The 24,233-nt window shown below is 47.7% G+C and overlaps 1 protein-coding gene across 6 annotated transcripts in view; it reads right to left on the bottom strand.

Annotated features, from left to right (window-relative positions):
• PHF14 (PHD finger protein 14) overlaps positions 1-24,233 on the bottom strand; it is a 230,168-nt gene that overhangs the window by 169,101 nt on the left and 36,834 nt on the right. For 5 of the 6 annotated variants that reach the window (XR_012847778.1, XM_075827762.1, XM_075827759.1 and 2 more), the window contains 6 exons: positions 21,926-22,037; positions 20,169-20,306; positions 13,905-14,048; positions 9,793-10,087; positions 7,340-7,446; positions 5,038-5,133 (listed from right to left, as the gene is read on the bottom strand). Coding sequence is in view for 5 of the 6 variants with exons in the window: in XM_075827762.1 (XP_075683877.1) it covers positions 5,038-5,133; positions 7,340-7,446; positions 9,793-10,087; positions 13,905-14,048; positions 20,169-20,306; positions 21,926-22,037 (892 nt within the window). In the remaining variant the exon portion in view is untranslated. The remainder of the gene's footprint in view (positions 1-5,037; positions 5,134-7,339; positions 7,447-9,792; positions 10,088-13,904; positions 14,049-20,168; positions 20,307-21,925; positions 22,038-24,233) is intronic. The other variant, XM_075827760.1, reaches the window with a different exon arrangement.

The following is a 24,233-nucleotide window of genomic DNA, read 5'->3' as shown; positions in this document are numbered from 1 at the left end:
AAATGAAGAGCTTCTTTTCCGAATCCTCCCATTCAGTTGTTACCTTTCTCTTGAGATTTTCATTTAGCGAAAAAAATCTTTGTTTTCTTTTCCGTTAGACCCCTGAACATCTCATCCTGGATGGTATGTGGTTGGTCTTCTTCGGGAATATCCATGGTTTCCCATATTGCCTGGATTAAAGTATCAGACATCTCAGAAGAGAAGACATTTTTTTTTCTCGAGTGGATGAAGTTGAAGGCAAGAGTTCCTCTCCTTCTAACTCACCCTCCGATAGGTAATAACACTCCTGCTCCGAGTCAGACCCCTGATATGGAGGACAATATTTTTGATCCACTTCAATCCGTGACCTTTTTGCCCAGGAGTGTGAGGGGCGAGGGAGGCTACTGACTGACCCACTTCTTCACGAATCATAGCCCTAAGTTCAGACATAAATGTCGGTTATTCCTCTTTTAGTATTTTTGCAATACAATCCTGACACAATTGTTTCCTATGGGACTCTGGCAATTTTTTCGCACAAGTCGCACATTTTTTAACCTTCTTATTATCAGTTTGTCTCTGAGAGGAATCTTTATCCTAGAGAAAACAGAAGGCAGGTAAAGTATGGTGTACTTACATAAGGAGTCATAACCCTTACCCCAAGGGTGAGACTCACGTGACCCTGGGACACATCCGGAATTCCGTCAGAACGAGGAAGTTCCATTCCGCAACAGGTAATAGCCAATGCAATATGCAATCCCCAATATATAAATCCAAGTTAGAGGTATCAGCTCTAACTACATACCTGTGTGTATCCCTTTAAATGCGGGCGTTTTGAATTTCCCGCCTTCCAAGATGGCCGCGGACCGGAAGTAGCCCGACGTCATTTCCAGTCGCGGCTATTTGTTGAGGTGCGGCCGCGTCACAGCCGGCGACTGAGGCCTGCTATGTGGCGCTGCGAGGATGCTGTTGCCGGTGCTTCCAAACCTATGGAGATGCCGTTCGACGCCTGGTCACGCGGCCAGGCCGAAGCCTGCTTGGGAATCCCGAACCCCACACACTACCGGAATCCTGCCTAGGATTCCTAAGGTAGGTGTTTCAGGTTGGGAGCTAAGGGACCTCTTGTTAGAGAGGTATTAGCCTAAGCTTTAGGGGGAATAGAAGGGAGAGTGCACGGACTCCCCCATCTTGCCCGAGATTTCTCCTGCAGCACCACAGGAGCGATGTCTCTCTGCTCCTGTAGGGACAGGAAGAACACTGGCAAGTGAGTGGTGGGAGGGGCCTTTTAACCTCTCTGTCTTCCTGTCCCTATAGAGGTCAATAGGGCAACCTCCTGTGGTGCGGTCATTAGTACTGGAAAAACAGGTCTAATTTTTCCTAAAACAGTGCCACAGGTTGTGTGTGGTATTGCAGCTCAGTCCTATTCACTTAAATCAGGAGTGGGGTACATCCGGCCCGCAGGCCATATAAGGCCTGCAAGATCATGTGGTCTGGCCTGACCTCACTCAGACCACGCTGCTGCAATGTCATTCGCATCTTGGCGGAGCCAAATATGGCGGCGGCGGTCTGAGTGAGGTCAGTGCGTGCCGGCCGAGAGTGGACCAGTCCGATCCGCTGACCTGAGTCACCTGACCTCACGTCAGGGATATGAGGTCAGGTGACTGGACTGGTCCACTCCCATAACAGCACGTATCGTCCTCACTCTGACCACCGCAACCGCCGTCATTCCTGGCTTGGCTCTGTCCACCCTACTCACTCACATTTAGGAGCAGGAGGAGGGCGTAAGGAGCAGAGTATGGCGGCGGTTCGAGTGAGTGCGGTGGGTGCTGGCCCGGAAGTGGGCCAGTCACCTAACCTGAGTCACCGGATGGGAGGTCAGGTGACTGGACTGGTCCGCTACCAGGCCGGCACGCACGGACCTCCTCACTCAGACCGCCACATCCTCATTCACTAGTATTGGCTCCATCTGTCCTCCTGCTGACCTAAAATGTTGAAACTTAGCTGGGGCCTAAATGTAGAAATTTAGCTGTAGTGTAGACATAGTATAGGACCTGTCCTTAAAGCATGAAGTGAGGTCAGGTGACTTAAAGGGGTATTCCCATCCAGGACATTTATGATATATCCACAGGACATGTCATAAACGTCAAATAGGTGCGGGTCCCAGATCTATTTCTAAAACGGGGCCCCCTAAACCCCGTTCTACCTCTTTTGTGTATTCTGTCCATGAATAAGAAAACCGCGTTGGATCGCTGAGCTACGTGGTTTCCTTAAGTCCCATAGAACTGAATCGTAGTTACGGAAACAGTGCAACTTGCATGCTACATGGCTTCTGTAACTCCCATAGTAGTGAATGGCTGTTCCAGAAACAGCTTAGCTCAGTGATCCAACGCGGTTTTCTTCTTCATGGTCGGAAATAAGCCGGAACACAGATAGGTAGAACAGGATTTAGGGGGCTCCGTTCTAGAGATAGGTGCAGGTCCCAGAGGCTCGTTTTTAAGTTGAGCGAAAAAAAGAGCGAGAAAAAAAGAGAGCGAGAAAAAAAGAGAGAGCGAGAAAAAAAGAGAGAGCGAGAAAAAAAGAGAGAGCGAGAAAAAAAGAGAGCGAGAGAAAAAAAGAGAGCGAGAGAAAAAAAGAGCGAGAGAAAAAAAGAGCGAGAGAAAAAAAGAGCGAGAAAAAAAAGAGCGAGAAAAAAAAAGAGCGAGAAAAAAAAGAGCGAGAAAAAAAAGAGCGAGAAAAAAAAGAGCGAGAAAAAGAGAGAGAGAAAAAAAAGAGAGAGAAAAAAAGAGAGAGAGAAAAAAAGAGAGCGAGAAAAAAAGAGAGCGAGAAAAAGAGAGAGCGAGAAAAAGAGAGCGAGAAAAAGAGAGAGCGAGAAAAAGAGAGAGCGAGAAAAAGAGAGAGCGAGAAAAAGAGAGCGAGAAAAAGAGAGAGAAAAAGAGAGAGAGAAAAAGAGAGAGAGAAAAAGAGAGAAAAAGAGAGAGAAAAAGAGAGAGAAAGAGAAAGAGAGAGACTACTGAACACCAGCTTGGGGAAGGGGAGTGCACAGAGGAGTAGGGATGCACGATGCATCGAAACTTCGATACGGTTTCGACACCGTGCAGCCCCAAACGGTTCAATACCGTTATTTCATGTATTTCGATACTAGGCTGTGCGGCTACACAGCTAAGTATAGTAACACATGAATGTATGAGAGCGGGGAAGTGGCTGTGTAATACAACCATTGCGCCGCTCCCGAGTCCTGACAAGTGCGCGTCGTCAGGATCAGGAGATGTGGCCGGCGTTGCACGAATGAGCGGCGGCACTGAAGACGGAACATGGCGGGCACACTACAAAACACCCCCATGTTCTGTCTTCAGTGCCTGAACCGCCGATCATGCCGCATCACCTCATGCTGACCGCGCGCGCACTTATGTCAGGAGCGGGGCAATGGCTGTATTACACAGCCGCAGCCCCGCTCTACAGTATAACGGCGGAGATCAGAGAAACCGCTCATCTCCGCCGTTATTAAATTTATATGGTTTTCTAAACTGGACAATCCCTTTAATCACATCCAGCAGAAATATGAGGCGGATGGGGTATAGATTATACTCGTATTGCTGCAAGGCGGTGCAGAGCGACCCCAGTGGTGCCGAGTCTCATTCCCCTATGTTGCGGACACACACACTTGGACAAAAATATTGTTTTTAATAATGTGTTTAGTAAAATATTAAAACAATTTTATTTTTTACAAAAAATAAAATAAAATGTAAGCTTTGTTCACATCTGGGTTGGAGCCTCCGTTACAGATTCCATCATTTTTAAAAATAAATAAAAAAAATTAAAAAAACACTGCATGCAGCACTGTTTACCCCACCAATATTACGGATACAATGTAGGAACCCGATGGGCCCCACTATAAGTCAATGGGGTCTATCGGGCGCCGGTGGTTTCCATCGTATAATACAGCTAGCGTTGTGTTCTGTATCCGTTACAAATATAGACCACGATGTAAGTGTGAACAGGGCCTTAGGCTCATTTCACATCGACATCGTTGTTTCCATTTAGTGCTATTCCAGCCGTCAAATCTGACGGAACCTGTGACAAAGGCTCTGCATAGAGCAGATGTAAACAGAGCCTGACGGGAAAGTAAAAACTGCGCCTGTATTGGAGTTTGTTTATAATAATTTTTTTTTTGCCCCACTGAAAATCTATTACACAACACTGAAAAAAAACTAACATTTTCTTAGCTAAAAGTTAAAATAAAAATTATGGCGCAGTATTTTTCAGTGCACTGATACCATTTTTCAGGTAAAATCCAAAAATTACGCTGATGTGTATAAAAAAAAAAAAAAAAAAAAAAAAAAAAAAAAAAAAGCTGTGCCGTAAAAGGACACTGCGACCATAACGGAATACCATAATGGAGCACATGGGAAATGTTCATGTGTCAGTCTTTGCCCTGTTATTTATCTCTATATATCAGACTGGGACGGTTGCTTAGCAACAGTGTGACTCCGGCTCGGTGACTACTTTCTCTACTTGAGTCTATGGAGATCTATGTGTCACCCATCACCGGCTTCAGCAGTTCCTGGACCACACTAGTATTACACAGGGGGACAGAAACTTCTATTATCAGCCACCACTGATACTTACACAGGTTCCTGTCACACAGGTGTAGCAGGATATAGTGCAGCCTCCCTGTCTGTATTCTTATGGTTTCTCAGCTTATTTATAGAATAGAGAGAGAATGATAATCACAGTGTCCCCCAGCATGCAGAAATAGTATGGTCTTTAGCTGGTCATGTGATGCTGTGCTGAAGCATCATGGGATTCATAGCAAGGCAGAGAGGAAGAGAAAGCTGGGGAAATCTAAGAATCAAGATGGAGGCTTTTTTTAAAGCATAGATAAGGCAGCAGTTCAAAAAGTAAGTAGAGTATACATAAAAGAAGTGTAGAGGGTGGTATACAGTCAGGTGGGGGTGCAGACATGGAAAGTTGTGTTACCACTGGAGGGCTTTTTTTAAAGAAAAAAAAAAAAAAAGGTAAAAAAAATAAATAAAGTCCATTGCACAAAAGGTAAAGACGTACCTGGCCTGCGACTTTACACATCATAACCCACAGACTCTGCCCCTCGATCCGCAGGTTGCTATTGACGTTCTGCAAATCATCCAGAGCTTCACAGAGCTAAAATAAAACAAAACATTCACATCATTCATGTGCGATAACATTGATATGTAATCGATCCAGAAACATTCTAGAAATAATCCTAATATTAAAGGGGCTGTCCTAGCAGTACAACCCTACATGCCCTACTAAAAAGACAACCCCTTTAATTGCTATTTAAGTCAATCGTTGGGTGACCACCATCACAGCCCCACAGGGGTCATCACCCCGCTGCCTTGTGCGGAGGCCACGTCCACACACCGATCTTCAGCACTCGGCAGTCCCGGTCACTCAGTTGTAAGGAGAACACTAGAGGCTGAGAAGAAGCCGGCGCCATGTCAACAATCACGGAACTCTTCAGTATCACCAGATCTACTCCTGGTCTATGGAGATGATAGCGGTATAACTGATCATATGCACCGGTTATCAATGGGTGTGGTTTAAAAGGGTGACACTAATAAAAGTAAGGGGTGCACATACTTTTGCCATCTCTGCATTGTTTTCTAACTCTTATCTTTACATGTGTGTAACTATTGTGTATCTTACCACCTCCTATCTATCTCATGGACACAAGTATTTGGACACTCCTCTTAATCATTGAATTCGTTCAGTCCCATCCCCCCCGGTGTATAACATCCGGCACTCGCCATGCAGTCACCTTTACAGACATTAGTGATAGAACGGGTCGTTGTAAAGAGATCAGTGAATTCCAGCGCGGTCCTGTAATAGAACGGCACCGGTGTAACAAGTCAGTGCCGGAAACTTCTTCCCTCCGAGATATTCCTCGTCACCTCTAAGTGATATTATTGTAAAGTGGAAGGAACCGCCGCAACTCGAAGCCACGAAGTGCAGACCACGTAAAGTGCTGAGGAGCAAGTGCAGAAAAGTTGCTAACTCCATAACCACAGCGTACAGACCTCTGGTATTACCATCCCCCTACTGTGCCTGGGAGCTTCATGGCATGGGGGCCGAGCAGCTGCAGCCAGCCTCACATCACCAAGCACAATGCCAAGCATAGGATGGAGGGGGGTAAAGCCACCGCCACTAAACTCTGGAGCAGCGGAAATGTGTTCTATGGAGTGATGAATCACGCTTCTCTATCTAGGGTCTAAATGATCAGTCTGGGTTTGGTCAATGCCAGGAGAACGTTACCCGCCTGACTGCATTGTGCCAGCTGTACAGTTTGGTGGGGGAGGGATGATGCTATGGGGTTGTTTTTCAGGGGTCACTTTGTTCCAGTGAAGAGAAATCTTCATCCTTCAGCATAACAAGACATTCTGGACATTTGAGGATTCCAACTTCGCGGGAACAGTTTGGGGTTCGTCCCTTTTGTGTTCCTCATGAACGCGCCCCAGTGCACGAGGTCCATAAATACATGGTTGGGGGAGTTTGTGCGGCCAGTCATGTTCTTCCACACACGAGTCCTGACCTCAACCCCATCCAACACCTTTGGGAAGAACTAGAACGGAGATTACGAAGCAGTCACCCCCCCCCCCCCCATCAGTTCCTGCAAACGCTCGTTCATCTGCTGATCGATTCGTTTTAAATGGCCAAAATATTATCCATGTCGGCAGCACATCATCTTGTAAAAACAGGGAGACGCGCTGCCGACATGATAGAAATGTAGGTGGACGAACGATGGCAGTAACATGCGCTCGCTCCCATACATAGCTCTTTGTGAAAGGAGCAAACAAGCGCCGATCAACGGACTGCCTCCTTGATCGGCGCTCGTTGTAGCGGCCAATATAGGCCGCTGTAAAAGTATCTTTAGAACGGGATGTCATAAAAGCTCCTGGAGGTGTAATATGTGGTGGTCCATACAGTGTATCTCACACCTATTGATCTCCTATCTATTTATCCACCACCTATCATCTGTACACACACTTCGTATCACACATCTCCTTTACAAGTCCGCTGATCATGGGACTTCACTGTCCTCTCGGACCCTTTTATAGCCGTATTCTTTCATTTCATCTAAAGAGAAAACGGTAACAGATACAGGAATAATATCAGGACTGCACGGACTGTGAGTTATCAATGGTCTGTTTTACTGGCAGACACCCCGGAGTCTGAGGCTCGTCATTGTAAAGTCGCTGATAAAGCAGATATCAAAGGGATAACAGAAAATAATCCTTCAAAGCGCGCGCACATAAATCACAGCCGCTCCGCACATTGCCGCATTAATATTCCGGGCGGCGGGCGACAACGCTGATGAGACACTACAAACCTTGTTATACTCAATGTGGAGTTTCTCCTGCTCGTTTTCTAATTTGTCCTTTATATTCTTCTGCTCGGCCATGTTTTCTTGTAACTGCATCATCCGCATATTCCGCTCTATTATAAAAAATTAAAAAAAACACTCATAAAATACATTATACAATAAACAGTTGTAGTATTAAAAACAATTCTAATAAGGCCTCATGCACACACCCGTGTCCTTTTATACAGCTGCAAAAAAAAAAATATTAAAAATAGAGTCGCCAAACACGGACCACACTTTTTTTTTTCTTTTTTTTTTTTAACTGACCATTGAATAGAATGGACAAGACGGATCCACAAAAACAGCCAGGAATAGGATCTGCTCTGAGTTTTGTGGACTGGCACGCGGATCCACCAAAAAACGGATGTGTGAACGGTCCCATAGAAATGAATGGGTCAGCGTGCGATCTGTAAAAGGACGGATAGCACGGTGAAGAAAGTGACTGGTGTGTGCATGAGGCCTAACACAAGCCGCTCACTTAGGTGTAATCAGATTGTCTCTCGTAAATCAAAAGTTTCCGTTTTGTAATATAATCTGCAGGACATAAGGGAGGACAGCTGTGAATCTGAAAAGATGGTTACTTAGCTGCATTGGGCAAAGATAAATTGTTCCCAGTATTTACAATGTAAGCAGCTAGATGTGGGTGGGAATGTAGTGTGATTGACAGCTCTGCCCTCTTCTCCCACAGTCGTGTTAGTGCTGCGGGATGTGAGCAGTGATCTCCAGTCATCACAAACCAAGATGCGTACACAACTAGATAGATAGATATGAGATAGATAGATAGATATGAGATAGATAGATAGATATGAGATAGATAGATAGATATGAGATAGATAGATAGATAGATAGATATGAGATAGATAGATAGAGATAGATATGAGATAGATAGATATGAGATAGATAGATATGAGATAGATAGATATGAGATAGATAGATAGATATGAGATAGATAGATATGAGATAGATAGAGACAGACAGACAGACAGACAGACAGACAGATAGATAGAAAAGATGACCAGTAATATTAACCCCTTCTCTCCACAGCCATTTTCTCGGATTCTTAGTTTTGCTTTTTCTGTCCCACCTTCCAAAAGCCATAACTTTTTTATTTTTCCGTCGATAAATCCATGAGGGCTTGTTTTTCGCGGGACGAATTGTAGTTTTTCACGGCACCATTTAATCTACTTTGTAATGTACTAGTAAACTGGGGAAAAAATTCTCTGTGCGGTGAAATGGGAAAAAAAAATCCTAAATTTTTTGGTTTGTTCTTATAGCGTTCGCCGTGCATTAAAAACAACATGCGGGTCAATACGATTACGGCGATACCAAATTTATTTGGTGTGGCCACATTCTAAGAGCCGTAACTTTTTTTATTTTTCCATCGATTGAGCGCTGTGAGGGCTTGTTTTCAGAGGGGCGAGCTGTAGTTCCTAGTTTGGGGTACACGAGACTTTTTATTTCATTTTTCATGGTAGAGGAGATGACCAAAAACAGCAATTTTGCCATTTAATTTTTATTTTCACGGCCTTCATCGCGCAAATTAAATTGCAACAGTTCGGACTTTTACGAACGGGGCGATACCAGTTATGGTAAAAAAAAAAAATGACATCCTATTGTGGGGAAATTGAAAAGTGGGATTATTTGAACTTAATACATACACATTATATATATATATATATATATATATATATATATATATATATAAAATTTTTTTTACATATTGTCCAAAAATGTATTTGACTGTATTTACATTTTTTTTTTTTTTTTTAGTCCCCCTAGGCTAGGGGATCGTTGCATCACTTACACTACATACTTCTATACTAATGTATTGCAGTATTTCATGATTCTGACAGGCTCCTATTAATAGGAGAATAAAGATAGCAGACCTGGGGGCCTTCAATGGGCCCCCAGGCTGCCATGAGAACCATTGAAACACCGCAATCGCATTATGGGGCAGCCGATGGAACGTCAGAGGGGGCTGCCCCCAGTTTCTAACGGTTTAGATACCGCAGTCACCCTTGACCACAGCACCTAAGGGGTTAAACAAGCTGGACCCACCTGCGCAGGTTTCCGCTCCTTACACTGAAGTGTCTGCTATAACATACAGCTGATATACCCGTTCCATGGGGCAGAGTCCGCCAGTGAGCCCGCTCCATACTCCTCCATTCGACCTCCGACATGTGTGTATACAGCAGAAGTCGGGAAGGGGTTAAAAGTGTGTTTTGTTTTTTTACTAATTCTCAACTTAGATGTTTCGCCTGGCGAGGCAGCCGCTGGCCGCAGATTCCAGGCTGGGACTAGTGGAGTATGATTGGGGACAGCGGAGTATTACTGGGGACATGGTAATAACACACTTGTGAGACGGCCCATGCACACACAGTCTTCAATGCGGCCCATGCTGAGACACAAGGTCTGCTTACCCAAGTAGTAGTTGACAAAGTCGGAGGTTAGAGCAGGCTGTTTGTGCTTTCTTCTGCCGTCCACGCTGGCTGTAGTGTCGGCATTGTCCACAGGGAAGATGTCTGTGCTGATTCCCATCAGTTCTGCTTTGCGCATAAGTTTACGTATAGCGGAGGCGCTGCTGGTAAGCGGGCGAGGCAGCTTCTCTCTTGGCACCCATGCTTGAGGCCTGGTATTACGCGCCAGCTCTGATTTCACTCTGTACTGCTGGAGTCTGGTGGAGATGCGAGCCTGAAGTGATACAGAAACGGTTCCCTAAGAAACCAGCAGCAGATTATAGACTGTAATTGATGGACGTCTATAGTTTTCAAATACGGCGACGAGTACAAAATGGTGTAATACAGGCGGCGACAGGCAGTGTACCTCAAGATCACCCAAACAAAATGTACGTTCAGATTGCTATGCTTGTATTTTATTGTTGTAAACTCTCTGGGACATAAAATTATTGGATATGGCTATTATGTTGTACGCAATATGGCACTCAGATCATTAAAGGTGTTGTTCCTGTAACCCAACCCCTGTCAATACATGAGCCCTTTTAGGCCATATGTTATGATGATAAATCACCAGAGCAATATGTATGGACACAAAACAAGCAGGGAATGATGGAAGATTTCAGTTATCAATCCTGCCGAATTGTGAATGCAGCTCTGGAGTATAATACAGGATGTAACTCAGGATCAGTACAAGATAAGCAGAATAGTGAGTGCAGCTCTGGAGTATAATACAGGATGTAACTCAGGATCAGTACAGGATAAGTAATGTAATGTATGTACACAGTGACTCCACCAGCAGAATAGTGAGTACAGCTCTGGAGTATAATACCGGATTTAACTCAGGATCAGTACAGGATAAGTAATGTAATGTATGTACACAGTGACTCCACCAGCAGAATAGTGAGTACAGCTCTGGAGTATAATACCGGATTTAACTCAGGATCAGTACAGGATAAGTAATGTAATGAATGTACACAGTGACTCCACCAGCAGAATAGTGAGTGCAGCTCTGGAGTATAATACAGGATGTAATCCAGGATCAGTACAGGATAAGTAATGTAATGTGTCTACACAGTGATTCCACCAGCAGAATAGTGACTGCAGCTCTGGAGTATAATACCGGATGTAACTCAGGATCAGTACAGGATAAGTAATGTATGTACACAGTGACTCCACCAGCAGAATAGTGAGTGCAGCTCTGGAGTATAATACAGGATGTAACTCAGGATCAGTACAGGATAAGTAATGTAATGTATGTACACAGTGACTCCACCAGCAGAATAGTGAGTGCAGCTCTGGAGTATAATACCGGATGTAACTCAGGATCAGTACAGGATAAGTAATGTATGTACACAGTGACTCCACCAGCAGAATAGTGAGTGCAGCTCTGGAGTATAATACAGGATGTAACTCAGGATCAGTACAGGATAAGTAATGTAATGTATGTACACAGTGACTCCACCAGCAGAATAGTGAGTGCAGCTTTGGAGTATAATACAGGATGTAACTCAGGATCAGTACAGGATAAGTAATGTAATGTATGTACACAGTGACTCCACCAGCAGAATAGTGAGTGCAGCTCTGGAGTATAATACAGGATATAACTCAGGATCAGTACAGGATAAGTAATGTAATGTATGTACACAGTGACTCCACCAGCAGAAAAGTGAGTGCAGCTCTGGAGTATAATACAGGATATAACTCCGGATCAGTACAGGATAAGTAATGTAATGTATGTACACAGTGACTACACCAGCAGAATAGTGAGTGCAGCTCTGGAGTATAATACAGGATGTAACTCAGGACCAGTACAGGATAAGTAATGTAATGTATGTACACAGTGACTCCACCAGCAGAATAGTGAGTGCATCTCTGGAGTATAATACAGGATGTAACTCAGGATCAGTACAGGATAAGTAATGTAATGTATGTACACAGTGACTCCACCAGCAGAATAGTGAGTGCAGCTCTGGAGTATAATACAGGATATAACTCAGGATCAGTACAGGATAAGTAATGTAATGTATGTACACAGTGACTCCACCAGCAGAATAGTGAGTGCAGCTCTGGAGTATAATACAGGATGTAACTCAGGATCAGTACAGGATAAGTAATGTAATGTATGTACACAGTGACTCAACTTTGCTACATGTTAACTTTAAAAATGGTGTTCAAATGTGGAGGTCCTTAACCCCTTAATGACCAGCCTATTTTAAACCTTAATGACCATGCCATTTTTTACGTTTTTCCATCGTCGCATTCCAAGAGCTATAACCTTCTTCTTTTTGCGTCGACATAGCTGTATAAGGTCTTGTTTTTTGCGGGACAAGTTGTATTTTTTAATAGCACCATTTTGGGAGACATATTATTTATTGATTAACTTTTATTAACTTTTTTTTGGGGGGGGAATAGAAAAAAACCTGAAATTTCGGCACACTTTTTCGCGTCTTAAATCAACGCCGTTTACCGTGTGGTATAAATAACACAATAACTTTATTCAGCGGGTTGTTACGATTGCAACGATACCAAATTTGTATAGTTTTTGTATGTTTTACTACTTTTACACAGTAAAAACGCTTTTTTTTCAAAATTAGTTGTTTTTGTGTCTCCATGTTTGAAGAGCCGTAACCTTTTTATTTTTTCGCCGATGCAGTTGTATGAGGGCTTTTTTTTGTGGGAAGACTTGTAGTTTTTATTGGTACCATTTTGGAGTAGATTCGACTTTTTGATCACTTTTTTTTTTAAGTCCGGATTCACAGAAAACAGCAATTTTTCCAGAGTTTTTTATTCCATTTTTTACGGCGTTCACCGTGCGGGTTAAATAATGTAACAGATTTATAGTCGGGGTCGTTACGGACACGGCGATACGAAATATGTGTAACTTTTTTACTTTATTTTGGTTTTTTAATAGTAAAGCATTTTGTAAGGGGAAAAGGTGGGTTTTTAATTTTTTTTTCACATTTTTTTTTAAATTAACTTTATTAAACTTTTTTTGTACTTTTTTACTAGTCCCACTAGGGGACTTCACTATGCGATCCTCTGATCGCTATTATAATACACTGCAATACTTCTGTATTGCAGTGTATTACTGCCTGTCCGTTTAAAACCATCAGGCATCTGCTAGGTCATGCCTCCGGCATGATCTAGCAGGCATTCGCTCCAGGCAGACCTGGGGGCCTTTATTAAGCCCCCGGCTGCCATTGGAGACACAGACACTCGGCGATCGTATCGCCGGGTGTTGGTGGGAGAGAGAGGGAGCTCCCTCCCTCTCTCCAAAACCACTCAGATGTGGTGCACGCTATTGTGCACCGCATCTGAAGGGTTAAACGGGTGAGATCGATACTCCTCTGACAGCTGAGAGCAGGGAGATTTGACGCTCAGTTTACTTTATCCTGATGCAGTGCCGTAAAAAGGTATATGCATCAGAATAAAGCCCATTAGTGGCTGCCGTTAAAAGGCGTATTGGCGGTCACTAACGGGTTAATGGAGACAAAACTCTAAGGGCCCTTTATCGGGCAAACGAGCGTTCACAGAATGCTCGTTCCTGATATCTGCCCAATGTAAACAGGGCAACGATCAGCCAATGAACGAGCAAACGCTTGTTCATTGGCTGATTGTATTGTTATAAATGCCTTAAATATTATCGTTGTCGGCAGCACATCTCCCTATGTAAACAGAAAGAGGCGCTGCCGACGTGATAGAAATATATGAGGATCAGCGATCGCAGTAACGAGCGTCCGTCCCCATACGTATCTCCTTGTGAAATGAGCATACGAGCGCTGATCAATGAGCTGCCTCATTGATCGGCGCTCGTTTACAGGACCCATGTTGGGCGTATAAAAGTACCCTTAAAGCTACTGGTCTCCAATATCTTCCAATGCAAACCTTCCGGCACACACCAACCTCACTAATGAACGATGTCATGGCATCCTATGGAAAGATTGACATTCAAGGGCTTAACAAAGCCTTTCTAATCTTATGCAGACCAAATATATACTCCCATTCAAAGGCTCCTGTGATCAAAGGTAAACATTGCAAGTCCCCACTGAAGTGAATGACCTTCGCTCAGGATTTACCGCTTCCGGCGTGAGGTGCTTTTCTCTTTGCTTCAAGGACATTTTGCAGTAGGATTGCAGAGCCAAATAGTTCTTCCTCTTCCATTTTCTATCAAATCGGTCGGCGTGCTGCTTGCAGTAAGCAAAGAAAGGATCTGCAATATCCTGTGGAAAGATATTAGGAAAACCTTATTACATTCCAATTCATTGCAGTATCGCCGAGAGTCAATACTTCCTAGATCAATGGCAAAAGTCAATTAGAATGCATCGGACACGAACAGCCATGGTAATGGTGGAAAGGTTTACTCTCCTGCATGGTCTCCGCAGAGCACAGGTTGCACGCTCATTTTCCGTCTGCCTTTTCTACTAGAACGCTGAGAACCAAATGATGTGAAAGACAGAGATTGAGAATCTACAGACAAAAAGAGAAAAAGGGGAGACTGCAGTGCAACAAGTCGATAAAAGGAATAACGGCGGGGGGGTTACAGGAAGAAGAGAAGTCAGTGCACGGCCAAGATGGCACCGCAACTAGAGCAGCAAGGTAAGAGGCCCCTGTAGAAAGAGCAAGGAGAACCGCAAACAGAGGGAAAGTGAGTAGGCGGTGAAAAAAATTAGAACAAGGGCAAGGAGTTAGTCTAACAATGGGGAAAGGGTGAGGTTGGTGCACCAAGGGGCAAAGCAAAATGGCGTCATGACAAGGGGGGAGGCAAGCAGAATGCGGAGCCAAGGAGGGCAAAAAACAACAAAATGAGGAAAAAGCAGGGTCACAACAAGGTGGTGGTCCAAGCAGGGGGAAGGCGAGAGAACAGAGCAATTGAAGCAATGAGTGGGAGGCAAAGGGTAAGGAAAATAGTGTCTCGACAACGGCGTAAGGCAAGGAGGAGGCCGAAACAAACAGTGGGGTAAGAAAGCAGTGAAATGAGAAGGCGGCACAATGAGGGGGGCGGTGTAGAGGCGGCACATTGAGGGGGACGGTGTAGAGGCGGCACAATGAGGGGGCGGTGTAGAGGCGGCACAATGAGGGGGGCGGTGTAGTGGCGGCACAATGAGGGGGGCGGTGTAGAGGCGGCACAATGAGGGGGGCGGTGTAGAGGCGGCACAATGAGGGGGGCGGTGTAGAGGCGGCACAATGAGGGGGGCGGTGTAGAGGCGGCACAATGAGGGGGGAGGTGTAGAGGCGGCACAATGAGGGGGGAGGTGTAGAGGCGGCACAATGAGGGGGGAGGTGTAGAGGCGGCACAATGAGGGGGGCGGTGTAGAGGCGGCACAATGAGGGGGGCGGTGTAGAGGCGGCACAATGAGGGGGGAAGGTGTAGAGGCGGCACAATGAGGGGGCGGTGTAGAGGCGGCACAATGAGGGGGCGGTGTAGAGGCGGCACAATGAGGGGGGCGGTGTAGTGGCGGCACAATGAGGGGGGCGGTGTAGTGGCGGCACAATGAGGGGGGCGGTGTAGTGGCGGCACAATGAGGGGGGCGGTGTAGAGGCGGCACAATGAGGGGGGCGGTGTAGAGGCGGCACAATGAGGGGGGAGGTGTAGAGGCGGCACAATGAGGGGGGAGGTGTAGAGGCGGCACAATGAGGGGGGAAGGTGTAGAGGCGGCACAATGAGGAGGGAAGTGTAGAGGCGGCACAATGAGGGGGGAGGTGTAGAGGCGGCACAATGAGGGGGGAGGTGTAGAGGCGGCACAATGAGGGGGGAGGTGTAGAGGCGGCACAATGAGGGGGGAGGTGTAGAGGCGGCACAATGAGGGGGGAGGTGTAGAGGCGGCACAATGAGGGGGGAGGTGTAGAGGCGGCACAATGAGGGGGGAGGTGTAGAGGCGGCACAATGAGGGGGGAGGTGTAGAGGCGGCACAATGAGGGGGGAGGTGTAGAGGCGGCACAATGAGGGGGGAGGTGTAGAGGCGGCACAATGAGGGGGGAGGTGTAGAGGCGGCACAATGAGGGGGGAGGTGTAGAGGCGGCACAATGAGGGGGAGGTGTAGAGGCGGCACAATGAGGGGGAGGTGTAGAGGCGGCACAATGAGGGGGGGGTGTAGAGGCGGCACAATGAGGGGGAAGGTGTAGAGGCGGCACAATGAGGGGGAAGGTGTAGAGGCGGCACAATGAGGGGGAAGGTGTAGAGGCGGCACAATGAGGGGGGAGGTGTAGAGGCGGCACAATGAGGGGGCGGTGTAGAGGCGGCACAATGAGGGGGCGGTGTAGAGGCGGCACAATGAGGGGGGCGGTGTAGTGGCGGCACAATGAGGGGGGCGGTGTAGTGGCGGCACAATGAGGGGGGCGGTGTAGAGGCGGCACAATGAGGGGGGCGGTGTAGAGGCGGCACAATGAGGGGGGCGGTGTAGAGGCGGCACAATGAGGGGGGAGGTGTAGAGGCGGCACAATGAGGGGGAGGTGTAGAGGCGGCACAATGAGGGGGGAAGGTGTAGAGGCGGCACAATGAGGGGGGAAGGTGTAGAGGCGGCACAATGAGGAGGGAAGTGTAGAGGCGGCACAATGAGGGGGGAGGTGTAGAGGCGGCACAATGAGGGGGGAGGTGTAGAGGCGGCACAATGAGGGGGGAGGTGTAGAGGCGGCACAATGAGGGGGGAGGTGTAGAGGCGGCACAATGAGGGGGGAGGTGTAGAGGCGGCACAATGAGGGGGGAGGTGTAGAGGCGGCACAATGAGGGGGGAGGTGTAGAGGCGGCACAATGAGGGGGGAGGTGTAGAGGCGGCACAATGAGGGGGGAGGTGTAGAGGCGGCACAATGAGGGGGGAGGTGTAGAGGCGGCACAATGAGGGGGGAGGTGTAGAGGCGGCACAATGAGGGGGGAGGTGTAGAGGCGGCACAATGAGGGGGGAGGTGTAGAGGCGGCACAATGAGGGGGGAGGTGTAGAGGCGGCACAATGAGGGGGGAGGTGTAGAGGCGGCACAATGAGGGGGGAGGTGTAGAGGCGGCACAATGAGGGGGGAGGTGTAGAGGCGGCACAATGAGGGGGGAGGTGTAGAGGCGGCACAATGAGGGGGGAGGTGTAGAGGAGGCACAATGAGGGGGAGGTGTAGAGGCGGCACAATGAGGGGGAGGTGTAGAGGCGGCACAATGAGGGGGAGGTGTAGAGGCGGCACAATGAGGGGGGGGGTGTAGAGGCGGCACAATGAGGGGGAAGGTGTAGAGGCGGCACAATGAGGGGGAAGGTGTAGAGGCGGCACAATGAGGGGGGAGGTGTAGAGGCGGCACAATGAGGGGGAGGTGTAGAGGCGGCACAATGAGGGGGCGGTGTAGAGGCGGCACAATGAGGGGGGAGGTGTAGAGGCGGCACAATGAGGGGGGAGGTGTAGAGGCGGCACAATGAGGGGGGAGGTGTAGAGGCGGCACAATGAGGGGGGAGGTGTAGAGGCGGCACAATGAGGGGGGAGGTGTAGAGGCGGCACAATGAGGGGGGAGGTGTAGAGGCGGCACAATGAGGGGGGAGGTGTAGAGGCGGCACAATGAGGGGGGAGGTGTAGAGGCGGCACAATGAGGGGGGAGGTGTAGAGGCGGCACAATGAGGGGGGAGGTGTAGAGGCGGCACAATGAGGGGGGAGGTGTAGAGGCGGCACAATGAGGGGGGAGGTGTAGAGGCGGCACAATGAGGGGGGAGGTGTAGAGGAGGCACAATGAGGGGGGAGGTGTAGAGGCGGCACAATGAGGGGGAGGTGTAGAGGCGGCACAATGAGGGGGAGGTGTAGAGGCGGCACAATGAGGGGGAGGTGTAGAGGCGGCACAATGAGGGGGAGGTGTAGAGGCGGCACAATGAGGGGGGGGTGTAGAGGCGGCACAATGAGGGGGAAGGTGTAGAGGCGGCACAATGAGGGGGAAGGTGTAGAGGCGGCACAATGAGGGGGGAGGTGTAGAGGCGGCACAATGAGGGGGCGGTGTAGAGGCGGCACAATGAGGGGGCGGTGTAGAGGCGGCACAATGAGGGGGGCGGTGTAGTGGCGGCACAATGAGGGGGGCGGTGTAGTGGCGGCACAATGAGGGGGGCGGTGTAGAGGCGGCACAATGAGGGGGGCGGTGTAGAGGCGGCACAATGAGGGGGGAGGTGTAGAGGCGGCACAATGAGGGGGGAGGTGTAGAGGCGGCACAATGAGGGGGGAAGGTGTAGAGGCGGCACAATGAGGGGGGAAGGTGTAGAGGCGGCACAATGAGGAGGGAAGTGTAGAGGCGGCACAATGAGGGGGGAGGTGTAGAGGCGGCACAATGAGGGGGGAGGTGTAGAGGCGGCACAATGAGGGGGGAGGTGTAGAGGCGGCACAATGAGGGGGGAGGTGTAGAGGCGGCACAATGAGGGGGGAGGTGTAGAGGCGGCACAATGAGGGGGGAGGTGTAGAGGCGGCACAATGAGGGGGGAGGTGTAGAGGCGGCACAATGAGGGGGGAGGTGTAGAGGCGGCACAATGAGGGGGGAGGTGTAGAGGCGGCACAATGAGGGGGGAGGTGTAGAGGAGGCACAATGAGGGGGAGGTGTAGAGGCGGCACAATGAGGGGGAGGTGTAGAGGCGGCACAATGAGGGGGAGGTGTAGAGGCGGCACAATGAGGGGGGGGGTGTAGAGGCGGCACAATGAGGGGGGGGGTGTAGAGGCGGCACAATGAGGGGGAAGGTGTAGAGGCGGCACAATGAGGGGGAAGGTGTAGAGGCGGCACAATGAGGGGGGAGGTGTAGAGGCGGCACAATGAGGGGGAGGTGTAGAGGCGGCACAATGAGGGGGCGGTGTAGAGGCGGCACAATGAGGGGGCGGTGTAGAGGCGGCACAATGAGGGGGGAGGTGTAGAGGCGGCACAATGAGGGGGAAGGTGTAGAGGCGGCACAATGAGGGGGAAGGTGTAGAGGCGGCACAATGAGGGGGAGGTGTAGAGGCGGCACAATGAGGGGGAGGTGTAGAGGCGGCACAATGAGGGGGAGGTGTAGAGGCGGCACAATGAGGGGGGAGGTGTAGAGGCGGCACAATGAGGGGGAGGTGTAGAGGCGGCACAATGAGGGGGGAGGTGTAGAGGCGGCACAATGAGGGGGAGGTGTAGAGGCGGCACAATGAGGGGGAGGTGTAGAGGCGGCACAATGAGGGGGAGGTGTAGAGGCGGCACAATGAGGGGGAGGTGTAGAGGCGGCACAATGAGGGGGGCGGTGTAGAGGCGGCACAATGAGGGGGGTGGTGTGGAGGCGGCACAATGAGGGGGTTGGTGTGGAGGCGGCACAATGAGGGGGGTGGTGTGGAGGCGGCACAATGAGGGGGGTGGTGTAGAGGCGGCACAATGAGGGGGAGATGTAGAGGCGGCACAATGAGGGGGAGGTGTAGAGGCGGCACAATGAGGGGGGAGGTGTAGAGGTGGCACAATGAGGGGGGAGGTGTAGAGGCGGCACAATGAGGGGGAGGTGTAGAGGCGGCACAATGAGGGGGAGGTGTAGAGGCGGCACAATGAGGGGGGAGGTGAAGTGGCGGCACAATGAGGGGGGGAGGTGTCGAAGAAGCACAACGAGGGGGGGAGGAGGTGTAAAGGCGGCACAACTAGGGGGAGGTGTAAAGGCAGCACAACGAGGGGGAAGTGAAAAGGCGGCACAACGAGGGGGAAGTGAAAAGGCGGCACAATGAGGGGGAAGTGAAAAGGCGGCACAACGAGGGGGAGGTGAAAAGGCGGCACAACGAGGGGGAGGTGAACAGGCCCCACGACAAGAGCAAGTTTAGGAAGGTAACGACACGGGTGAGAAGATGCTTTTAATGAAGGAGAGGAGAAATCATGCTGCAACAAGGGCGTTGTCACAACTTGGGCAAAGTGAAAAGGCGCCAAGTCAAGGGCAAGAAGAGAATGTAGTGCAACAAGGGGCTGGGATGAGGATGCTCAGCGTTAAGGAGGAGAGGCAGGTGTGCTATGAAATAACGGAGCTTGTCATGTGTGTTCATCTATGTAAACCGTATACATTTTTCTAATATTCTGTTTTTCGCCTTAAATTTCCGGTAATGAAGTATAACGCCAATCACAGCCGCGCACCAATACACGCTCTGCGGGACGGCTCGTATACAGGATTAACACGGACACTATGGAAAGTTTCTGTTGAAACCTGCAGCCGTCCAGATGAGAGCCGTCTTACAGCACTTTCATCTCCATCACACATACTTAACATTTACCACGGATACTCTGGATTTTTTTTTCCCTCTGTCTACAACCCCGGCTTAATTTTTTATCAGGATGCGGCGTGATATTTTTTTTTATGCTTCGCTTACAGTTTCTTAAGCAATCTTCAAAAGAAGTGCGTCTGTTAATTTACCTCTTCAGCGGCGGCTTCGGAGAGCAAGCCTTCCTTCTGGGCACAAGTCACATGAAAGTAAGCCCTGCACATCCCTGCGTCGCAGCTGATACACACGCCTGTCCTGGCAAATCGCGGATCTTCACAGAAGCTGCATTCCTACGGAAAAAAAAAAAAAGATCTACGCTTACCAGACCGGATTCAACACAACATCTGAGAACGTGCAACATTAGTGAGGTTTACTTTATCCTGCTGCCATTAAAGGCTATGTAAACCTTTGAATTTGTGTGATTGGTGCAACTTTCTAAGTACTTTATTAAAAAATATTTTGACTTTCTGAGATACAGCTGCTTTGTATCCTGTATATAGAGCAGCTGTATCTAGCGCGGAGACCTGAATCCGTCAGGTCAGCGGCACGGACGGGACCAGTGACGGCGGGTCCTGCGTTATAAACTTAGATGTGATCGGTAACAGCTCAATCCTGCGTGGAAGAGACACGCAGGACCCACCGTCACGGAACCCGTCAGTGCCGCTGACCTGACGGATTCAGGTCTCAGCACTAGATACAGCTGCTCTGTAGGCAGGATACAAACAAGCTGTATCTCAACGAGTAAAGATAATTTTTAATAAAATTCGAAAGTTGCACCAAACGCAATGATGGACATTTTTATAAAAAAAAAAATAAAAGTCAAAATTGCTTTTGAAAGTGTACATAGCCTTTAAAGGACCGACGAGGTGATGGAAAAACCTCGTCCATCTTGGAGCTGAACTTTTACTAACTATTGGGAAATTGCTTTTATAACAATTACTTAATATACTTCTATTAGCAGACCTTTTCCTAAATGGGCCAAAAGATGCACAAATTAAAAAATTGTGGCTGCCCATCCCCCCATGACTAGACTTCTGAAAGCCTGTAGTCACTTTGTAGGGCTGAGATTACATACTGCCGTAAACCTCCTAATAGAAGCACAGAAACTCTTCCTCCTACCTCTATAGGAACTCACATGCAATGCCCATCGTAAGAGGTGATGGCGCAATGCTAGGTTATGGAATCACTTCAGGATTTATGGAGGGGTGTGACCTCTGGAACCCCCACCAATCATCAAAACAAAGGGGTAGAGACGAGAGCTGTGGCTCCTTCACTCTGAAGTTTGGTGGCGATCTTGGTAGTCAATCCCTCTAATTAGGAAGTAACAGCATTCTGGGAACGGGGAATTTCTGATCGCTGGAACTCCCATCGATCACTAGAACGTGGATCCAAGCCCCCCCCCCCCTCCCTTCTCACTGCACGACTACAGCAAGGAGAGCTTTGACTGGAGCGGCAGGCGAACATGCGTGGGCCGCATCAAATCAAAGCCTATGGGACCGACAGACAGCCGAGGGCAGCGCTCAGCTGTTTCCATCAGTCCAAAGGACATTGCTCGACCGCCGCTCTATTCAAGCTCCTCCTTTCTGTGGTCGTGTAGTGAGTAGGAACGGGGGAGCTCGGTACTCCTGTTCTAGTGATCGGTTGGGGTCCCAGCAAACAGACACTTCGCACCTATTCTGTTGACAGGTGATCAACGTTGATTATGGAATTTCCCCTTTAATGGTGGGAGTACCCCTTTAATAAAGTGGAATCGAGTAAATGAATGTGTGCGGAGACAAATTTATCCGTTTCTCTCTCATACTGGCAAAAAAGTGGATCGCACTATTTATATCTAACAGGCTGACTCAACTATTCTATAGGTTTTGTCTAAGGAAATCTGTTCTGCTCAACACCTTTACCCAGGACTTACCTTAGCCCCGTACTTTGAATAGTTCATTTCTGTTAGGGTCACCGGACGTAATTTATCAATGTCTCCAAATGCTACTCCAGGCACGTACAGCGCACAAACTATGTGGACCCACCTATTAAAAAAAATATAAAAATTCACACATTTGAAGAAAAAAAAAAAGAGAGCGTAAAAACAAATAACAAAACTGGCAACTGAGCCCACCTACTTCCCGGTTGTTTGGGCTTCTGTTTGCTAAATTAATCTGATTCCCTGGCCAGATATGACGCTCATGGATGAGATTTGGAAATCGAGTCATTATAACTACACACCAATGCAATTCAATGGACCGCAATATTTCTCCACGTGTAGCCCCCCCACCACCCATCGCACGGCACGAATCCCCACGTAACCACTCTAAATCCTAATATCAAGTTCACATTGAACACCATGTCTAATTATTCGAACTCTAAGGATAAATGGCCTTTTCAAGAAAACACAAAAAACTAAATCTTCAGCCGCGGATAAAAAGGCAATGATCTGCTTACCCACATACAACGTCCCAGCACAAATGTCATTTTTCCCCGACGTTCCACACAATTGCCTCCGATAAATGATACAGCGTAATACATATCTATGTGGCGGAGCCTAGGACAGGCAGAATTAGAAGCTACGTTAGGCGTAATGTCTCTTAATAAAAAAAAAAATGGTATGGAGAAGAAGCCAGGGCGAGGGGATTTGGATTTTGCTCTTTCGAGATGTATGATAGGAGGTTAATACAACCTCGGGTACGTATCCTGCAGAGTCCAGTATAAAGATACACATCTTCTACAAGCAGCTGCTTCTCAATTTAATTTGCGCATTCTGTTCATGCTCCACTGGTATATTAAATGCTGCTCCACTCTGTAGGAGTTTACTGTGATAAACCTACCAGCTGGCTGAATCCTTCATACTGACCTTCTTCAAATGGCTTTGTGCATGTCCTGCCGTAGTAAAAAAAAAATGTAGATGCCGTTTTCCCACCAGAATATATCATTTTAGCCCATTTATTTTTATTTTGTTACATGTTTATATTACGTTACATTTTTTTATTTTGTTACATTTTTGTTATATATTTTAGTTTTGTTTTCATGGCATTTTTTTTACCCCGTTTTTTTTGCCTCTGTCCACATTTGCTTTCGGAGCCTACGTTGCAAATGCCATAAGATTTCACAGAAAGGAATAGCGCAGCACTATTCTTCCCGTCAAAACGACGGACACCATGACGGAACCCATGTGGTCTGTCAGGTGCCGTTGGTATCGGCAGATCGCTGTGGCCTCCGTTACAAAACTGAAACCATGATGCAAGTGTGAACAGAGCTTAATTCGATATTTTTTTTTTAGAAATTATTATTTGGTCTATTGTTTTTTTATTTCATGGATTTCATTTTGTGGCATTTTTTTTTTTTTTTTTTAACTCCATGTGGAAAGAGTGTTAGTTTGCATGCCATACTATTACAGCTGACACCCTACTGCAACGACCGGCATCGGAGATAACCTTGATTCTGGCAGCTTAACCCACAAGATGCCGGGGGGGCACTTAGGTTCCATGGTCAATGTTGACCGCGGAACCTAAGTGGCTTTATAGTGGGAGAGGAGTAATTCTGTAAGCCCATTGGTACCCCAGCGATGGAAACGGGGGATGCTGATAGGTTGCCATGGCAGTCGGGGTCCTAAGACCTGATCAAATGGCCATCAGTGTAACGCTGAATGGCGCAATACACTGCAATAGAGATAAATGGCAGTGTTTTATAACGTGAGCAATATAACAATCGCACAGTAAAATCCCCTGACGGGACTAAAAGAAAGTTTTAAAAAATAAATAAAAAAATAAGTGTTTAGGGGGAAAAAAAAAAATCCAAAATAAAAAAAATATATACATTTATCCTGCACGGTGGACGGAATAAAATGTGATCAAAAGGTTGTATGTACCTTAAAATGGTACCAATGAAAACTACAAGTCATCCTGCAAAAAATAAATAAATAACTAACACCTGATAGAGCTACGTCGACGGAAAAATAACAATGTTATGGGTCTTGGAATGTGGCGACAAAACCAAAATGATTTTGAAAAAAAAATAATAATTATTGTGCAAAATTAGAGAAGACAGTAAATTTGGTATCGGCGTAACTGTAACGACCTGAAGAATAAAGTTTATGTCATTTAACCCCTTAATGACCAGCCTATTTTAGACCTTAATGACCAGGCTATTTTTTACGTTTTTCCATCGTCGCATTCCAAGAGCTATAACGTTTTTATTTTTGCGTCGACATAGCTGTATAAGGTCTTGTT

Source organism: Rhinoderma darwinii, chromosome 5, assembly GCF_050947455.1.
Source record: "Rhinoderma darwinii isolate aRhiDar2 chromosome 5, aRhiDar2.hap1, whole genome shotgun sequence".
Lineage (NCBI taxonomy): Eukaryota > Metazoa > Chordata > Amphibia > Anura > Rhinodermatidae > Rhinoderma > Rhinoderma darwinii.
The sequence above is the reverse complement of the archived record's forward strand: the minus strand, read 5'-3'. Positions and strand labels throughout refer to the sequence as shown.